Source organism: Telmatherina bonti, assembly GCF_933228915.1.
Source record: "Telmatherina bonti genome assembly, chromosome: 22".
Lineage (NCBI taxonomy): Eukaryota > Metazoa > Chordata > Actinopteri > Atheriniformes > Telmatherinidae > Telmatherina > Telmatherina bonti.
Window position 1 is genome coordinate 12,944,040 of NC_136631.1, and position 7,903 is coordinate 12,951,942.

Sequence of the window (7,903 nt, forward strand, 5' to 3'; positions counted from 1 at the left end):
AAGAAAAAACAAAAACATGTATTATTCAGTCAAGCATGACGTTAAAGTATACATCTCCTTAGGCAGGTACACAAATCCCAAAGTGAGTATTTTATGCGAATCCAATTATATTTGATGAACAAAACCATAAAATGCAAAAGTTTACACGTCCACACTCATCCTAAATCTATCTTGCATGATGTATGTAAGTCCTTACCAGAGGGGTGCATGTTGGATGAAACGTTTCCCTCTCTGCCACTTCCCCCATGCAAAATATTCAAGGAGGCTGCCCGGCTCCAACCGGATGGGGTTTGTATTGGCTGACAGCGTTTCCAGAGTAGGACGACCAATGAAACCAAAGCAAAGATTCGGCGTATAACAGCGGAGATTGACGTAGAGGACGCGTCAAATTAATTCCAGCAGACTCCTGACTCCCCGGGATAACTCCAATTTGCATTTATCGGATGAAGATCCCTTTGGTGCCGTTGTACGCTGCAGTTACTTAAAAAAAAAAAAAAAAAAAGAAAGAAAGAAGAGGAACACGTTGCGGCGGGGAAGACTGTAAGAGGTCGACTGCTTCCTCTTCTGGGGCTCATTCCTCTCGCTTCCCTTCCTTCTTTGACTTGTCTCGGACGCATTCAGCCATTTGAAGGGACACCTATATTTCCCAGCACCTCGAAGCACACAGGCAAATGGGTAAGCCCCTTGACCGTGTGCATGCTTCAGTGGCTGGGTGCTTATGGAAGCGTAACCAGACTCACCACGCCTGCGTAAAGACAGAAAATGCGCAAATGCTTTCTCTCTCCAAGTTAAGAATATGTGCAGATGGATCAAGTTATTGGCAACTTATTGTCCGCTTTAATTCAAAGGCTTTATTTTTTTCATTTTTTTTATTTTTTACTTCCAGTGCTACGAAGCAGAAATGCATTTTCAGAGTTTTAAATTGCTAAACTGGAAAAACATCTCCATTTATGAGTAGTTTTCTTTTGAAGGATTCTCTTGTTCTTTTAACTCGCCATATTTAATGTCTTATTTGTGAGTGTGTGTGTGTGTGTGCAAAAGTGTTGGTGGGTAAAACCAGCCAAACAATTTGCACAATTTTGCTCAGTTGCAAAATAGCGGATACCTAACAGAGGTTACAATCATCAGCAACTTTCTAACCTCAGCTTGTGATGGGAATTTCTGTTACATAAATGCAAGCTGAGTATTTCCAAAGTTAGACAATACTTCTTATTTATTTTACAGAAATAAAATGGATCTTGATCTTGAGTTGGACGTGCTCAGGAGGTAAAATGTGTAATTCCTGTGTATTATTTCTCCGACAGAGCAAACCTATGGAGAGGTGAACCAACTAGGCGGCGTGTTCGTCAATGGACGACCCCTGCCCAACGCCATCCGGCTGAGAATAGTAGAGCTGGCACAACTCGGGATCAGACCGTGTGATATAAGTCGGCAACTTCGAGTCTCCCACGGCTGCGTGAGCAAGATATTAGCGAGGTACAACGAGACGGGCTCCATCTTGCCTGGTGCCATTGGTGGAAGCAAGCCGCGGGTTACAACACCTAACGTGGTGAAAAATATCAGGGAATACAAACAAAACGACCCTGGGATCTTTGCCTGGGAGATCCGGGACAGGCTTTTGGCTGATGGTGTTTGTGACAAATACAATGTTCCGTCTGTTAGTTCAATCAGCAGGATTTTACGCAACAAGATTGGAAATCTCTCCCAGCCTAACCAGTATGAAAGCAGTAAGCAAGCTTCCGCACAGGCCGGACTCTCTTATAACCCCATATACCCTTACTCGTATCCCAGCACCATGTCACCTACCAGCACTAAAATGGGAAGCCCTCCGGGAGTACCAGTGACGGCTGGACATGTAAGCTTACCCAGGGCTTGGCCTTCTCCTCACACAGTCACCAACATCCTCGGGATACGAACCTTCATGGATCCCTCAGGTGAGGAAAACATGGGGCCTATTGGTCCCAGAAGAGTCTACATCTCAGTGTTGTCAACTGTGAGTTTAATAAAGCCGAACAGTTGCTTTTTGCTGCGTTATTCTGCATGATTCATTTCCACATCCTCTGTACAACCTGTTTTGGCAACAGGCAGGACAATATGGCCTTTAAAAAGTTATACAGGCCTCCATTTTACCATTCAGCCAGAACGCAGTAAGGCCACTCTCAATAGGCCTTTTCATGGGATGATGCGTTTGCAAACACCTTGCTCACCTGCTATATCCAACCTGATTCCTGATTCCCCCCCGTTAGTCTTTACAAACATGTTTTCTTGCTTTTCTCCTCTTTCAGTTGGGGTGTTTTTATTCACTCTAACATGTATTTTTCTGTCATATGATCCCTTATAGTTTATGTGTACACTTCTAAATATTTGCATAGTTTTAAAACTCTTATATACTGAAGGAGCTTCGTGTTGAAATACATTATTGTAGGAACATTTGAGATAACAGATGGGTGGATTATCATTTTTTCCCCCTAATTAGACAAATATTGTTGTTAGGTTCCCTCTGTTTCCTGAAAAACATGTTTGTTCTTGCTCGTGTTTTACGATAGACTCAGAAATATACTCTCTAATACTTTGACATGGTTATATAAAAATGCAAAAGCTTTGATATTATTTAATTAATACAAATGAAAGATATTACGTTTTTTTTTTTTAATGACAGTCAATGTTCATTTAAAACGTATTGCTTTTATTTTCATTGGCAATTACAAGTGAGGTGGGACTTACTCTTGTTTTATTTATTTACTTAACGTTTTGCACATCTTTGACTTGAAATTAATGCTTCCGATTTAGCAATTGCCGGAACGGATGGATATCCACCAAAAATGGAGGAGTGGAGTGGAGTCAACAGAGCAGCTTTCCCAGCACCTCACACGGTCGGCGGAATTGACAAGTCAGCCATTGAGGCCGACATAAAATATGCTCAGGTAAAAAAAAAAAAAAAAAAAAAAAAAACAGGGCCAAATTTCCTGAGTAAATTGTTCTTACAACAAAACCGTGTCAAAGTTGCGACAGGAGACCATTAAAAAGTCAAGTTTGATTCCTGCATCTTGATACTTTCCCATCCCAGCAGGAGTTTATTCATTAAATGAGCCTTGTGTGTGTGTGTGTGTGTGTGTGTGTGTGTGTGTGTGTGTGTGTGTGTGTGTGTGTGTGTGTGTGTGTGTGTGTTGTTTTTTTTTTAGGACAAGTATTTAAGAATGTAAAAAGCCTGGTCTATGTTTTAATTATTCTTATTTAGGATTATTGAAATTATAGTGAAACTCTTAATTTTCTGCCTCTAAAATCATCCAAACATCAACGCCGTCATAGAAGCCAAATCCTACTGTCGCATTCAATTATAGCTAATCCACCCCCCTTCACCCCCCACCAACATCTTATCTGGTTGCCTGCAGCCTTCCTCCACGCTGTCCAGTTATGTCTCGGCGTGTGCCTACTCTCCAACCAACCAGTACGGGGTGTACAGTGGGCCAACAGGCGGCTACGTGGCCCCGGGTCACCACCACTGGCAGGCACAAAGCCCGGCACTGTCCCACCCAGGGAGCGGGATGAGCATGCATGCAGGGGAGATCCACTCGTCCATGGCATTCAAACACCAAGTCCGAGAAGGTAGAAGGAGGGGAGCTAAACAACAACTATTATTATTATTATTATTATTATTATTATTATTATTATTATTATTATTATTATTATTATTATTATTATTATTTTCAAGCACTCACACTTTGACCAGAACAAATGTGAACGTTTAGCATATTAAAAAAAACAACCAATAATGTGCATTTAATTTACATTTAACCAAACATTAACGGTGACAAATTATTAAAATCCAATTTACATAAAATGGTGCACTTTTTTGTTATTTAACTTATTTATTTTCTTGCTTGACGTTTGTTGCGTTCATCTGACCTGTGTGTATTTCTACTTTGTGTTTTGCAGGAGACAGAAAACCTCCCAGTCCCCTGAGCAAACAGCAGCAGCAACATGAAGACTTGAATAATGTGCACGGACTCAGTCTCCCTACCTCGTCATCATAACTGGGACTTATAACACCTTAAATACCAGACACATTTAAATTAATTTCAACAGCTGCAACAGTAAGTGATCACTACCAGCTTGTTAGTGTCTGACTGGCAAACACAGGCCTATTCACATGACTTACCAGTAGCTTTCTAGGTCTTTGTGACCATCTGAATGTAAGCTCGCATGGATGTATCGGTGTTTCCCATCACTAGCTGATTTTCTTTTTTATTTTTTTTCCCCCTCAGTTCAAATACTTCATGTTGCTAGACTGTATCTAATGCAGGATACGATTTTGTAAAATCCACTCTACAGTTAATGTTTTATTACAAAACAGGGGTCTACCCTGGAATTCGACGTACATATTATATTCCCCAAATTTGTGGCCACGATCGTGAATCTGCAGCAACTTGACGATGTGAACAAATTATATAAATAGTCTAAATGTAAAATATATGCCAAAGCTTTAATTATATATTTTTATAATTCCATTGTAAATAATCCAAAAAATAAAGGCACATTTTCAATGCCATGTGTTGTTCTAGCTTATCTTATTTCGGCATTATAACTCGTGGAAAAAAACGCAAGCGTGTTTTTTTGGCCACGACCTGAATCACCTTAAAAAGGTGGCGATGCCATATTAAAAGACAAAACTATTATTTGAAGAAAAGGGCTTTATTTATTCGTGTTTACAATTGTTTTGTTGCCATTTTGACATGTCTAGAATAACCATTTCTTAAAAAGGTATTTGTCGCCGCATGTCCAAAATGGAGGTTAGGAAAAAAAAACACACACACATTTTCTTTCTGAATGGAGGATTTAAAAGTGGTTTGGCTTTCGTGAGATTGAAATATTTGCCTAAATGAAAGGAGATCAACTCTGCCTCAAATAGGAGCATATCTTATTTGGAATTGAACCTTAATGCCGGTAATGATTAGGCAACTATTTGAGGGAAACGTCATTTTGTTTACTCTGGCATGGAGCTCTCCACAGACCGGGCGCCTCTGCAGATGCTATCTGAGTTGTAATTGACACCAACAACGACGGAAATCAGAGGCTCGGTCGTCCACCTTTAACTGCGTATACAGGAGGGCAGCTCACTGTTTTATCCACCCACACGCAGCCTCAGGGATATGTTATCCCGCTTAGAAATGACGGGGATTTTCCTATACAGGCCCTATAAGCTCTGCCCTCTCCTTTCCTCTGTAAACTGTTTATTCCTGTGCCCTGTTTGTGCAGTGCCAGCTCCACCGAGGAGACTCCTCAGCTCTTCTTAATACTTTGAACTGTTTGCCACTGAATAATGGTTTTATTTTCCTCCTGTTTGCTCATGTTTTTCCTGCGCAGTGCCCTGTATTTGTGATCATTTTAAATACCACAGTACGACAGTACTTTTAAAACTGAACCTTTTCTACAAAGACAGATATGGTTTTATAGAATTGATAACCCTCCAGATGAGATTAAATTTATGTTTTGCATTTTATGATCTTTTAATTTATAATTAGGCTTATAGTGCAGGAAAAAAAAAAAAAAAGAAAATCTTGCAAATATCTGGTTATTAAACCAACTACAAACTTCTTAGCAACCTAACAAATAAAACATCACATTTGTCAAAAATTTAAATATTCCTTTTAAACATAATTTCTGTTCCTTCGAATTAGTACTGTGGATGCATATAATTTTACTAAATCTAAGTCTGAATTGGCTTCCTTGTTCTGGATCTTTTCTGTAATGACAGCCAGAGAGAGAAGTGTTGGTTTGGTGCCAGCATCAAACCTGTTTGGTTGAGTTAGAAGAGCATTTGCGTAGTTTCAAACCGAACATTTAGTGGGAATGCAGGAATGAAATTATCCCATTGTGTTACAATTTGTTTTTAAATGGCAGAACATCATGTTTGATATATTACACCCATGTTGATTTGGATATTAATAAGGATCTTGATGATTTACTGCACAGAGGTTTAATGCTTTTCCTCCATAAGCCCTGTTTTTGGTGCAAGAAAGCCTTCAAAAGTGATAAAAAGCTTGTTTTAATGTTTCACTGTGCTATAAGCCTGTTGACCTTTCAGGCTGATAAAGAAACACTGTTTAGATCAAGTGAAAATGAGGGTCATTTAGTGAGGTTATTGATCGTATCTATTTAATCTAAACAGAGATAAATCTGATCAGTCAAATCAACGACAAGGGTTTTAACCCTTTCAGCAGACTGAATAAAACAGTCAGCATTGTGGTGTTTCCGAGAATAACTAAAGCTGCATCAGCAGATCAGCTGTAAATGAGCCTTGGTTGAAGATGAGGATCAGTTCTGGGTGAAACAGGTGGTGTGCATCGTAAAGATAACTTCCAAAAAACTTTTATGCTTTTTTTTTTTCTTCTAGGATTTGACGTATTCCACGGTCAAATTAATGTTTCATGCAGAAACTTTTTTTGTTTGGTAGTTTATTAAATTTTTGCACTTGATTCTGGCCATGTTGACACTTGGATATAATATTTAGCAAGAAAAAGAGATGTGTGGTCAAAAATACACTTCTGTGCCTTTGAATTGTGTTACACACTGGTTGTCATTTATTGAATGTGCTGTTGGGTTTTGAAACCATTTTTAAACAATTTTCAAAACCAAAATATTATCCATGAGTATCATTTTATTTCCTGTTTCAGTGATTTGTACACCAGCAATTTGATGCAATAAGGCTGGCAGTGATTGCCCTGAAGTGAATGTTCTATGTAGAATATCCCCTTAAAACTAACAAGACATATTTCATATTTGTGGAAGTTTTCTTTTTTTTTTTTTTTTTTTTAAAAATCCTCCATAAGAGGGGTTAATATGAAAGACAAAACATTAATATCTCACCAACAGTGGATGTAAGGCACAGAAGTACTTATACATTTTAACGGCAGACTTCAGAAAAGCTACAGGAATATGTTCTAATTTGCAGAAGACAATTCTTTTCCCCTTTTGCAGCAAATTCCCAAGCGGCAGAACATATTCAAACATTAAGATGGCCTTTGAGTACACACGCTCCCTGACTGGAGTCGCTCATATTTTCCCGGATACCACTTGGGGTTCGGAAAACACTCCTTCATGGTGGTGGGGTTACTTCCTGCGGGACCTATGGTCATCAATCAGGACAGCAAGTGATACCCCCCACTGCGTCTTCAGCAGACTTTCTATGGTGAAAGGGCAGCAGGTGGGCTAGATTCACATGTTGTTTTGAATGGACATAGAACACATTATGTTTAAGCAAGGCTTCTGCTTTGGAAATTTTATAGATGAAAGATAAGATCCCTCTTTACTGCCTTTTCTGTAAAAATAATGGACAGTCAGTGTTGTTGTCATGTGTAGATAATTAGCAAATATTTCGTCAAAATGTAGTCTCTTTTTTTAAGCTGAGCCTTGTTTATCAAATAATGCTCTTCTGTTTGCACCATAATTTGAAGCATATTAAATCAAACTATTTATATACCACAGTCCCCTGATTACTATTCTCCTAACAAGGTCACCTTGGAAATTTCAGCTCTAAAGGATTCTAACATACTATAAGCTTAAACAGACACTGGAAAGACTGATAAGACAGATGACCTACTAGATCTAAATGGATATGATATGAAGAGTTATTAGTAATCCACGGAAAATCCAAACGGTGGCAGATTCCTGAAAAAGCATGAACCGGCGCTCCGATCTTCATCTATGATGATTCATCAATGTCTGTTGTGTGTACATGAGGGATTGAGTGTTCTTTAGAGACTCAAGTTCAGTTAATGTTCTTGACACTTTGTTGGGTACAGTATGATTTAAGACATTTTGTGTGTCTCTTCTTCTTGTGTTAAAAAGGGGGTGGGGAACCACGCCAGTCTGGCTAGTAGTCGCTCATTCTCTCACCACTCTG

At 39.1% G+C, this 7,903-nt stretch overlaps 1 protein-coding gene across 1 annotated transcript; it reads left to right on the plus strand.

Annotated features, from left to right (window-relative positions):
* The first annotated feature begins 540 nt into the window (after positions 1-540).
* On the plus strand, positions 541-4,073 carry pax1a (paired box 1a). Its single transcript, XM_079262693.1, has 5 exons — positions 541-675; positions 1,305-1,934; positions 2,791-2,924; positions 3,393-3,606; positions 3,937-4,073. The coding sequence occupies exons 1-5, from the start codon at positions 672-674 to the stop codon at positions 4,032-4,034; spliced, it is 1,080 nt and encodes a 359-aa protein (XP_079118819.1). The 5' UTR covers positions 541-671; the 3' UTR covers positions 4,035-4,073.
* The last annotated feature ends 3,830 nt before the right edge of the window (positions 4,074-7,903 follow it).

Coding starts and splice junctions, on each gene's coding strand:
- pax1a (XM_079262693.1), top strand. Junction 2,925..3,392: donor CCGACATAAAATATGCTCAG/GTAAAAAAAAAA, acceptor GGTTGCCTGCAG/CCTTCCTCCACGCTGTCCAG. Junction 3,607..3,936: donor CAAACACCAAGTCCGAGAAG/GTAGAAGGAGGG, acceptor TGTGTTTTGCAG/GAGACAGAAAACCTCCCAGT.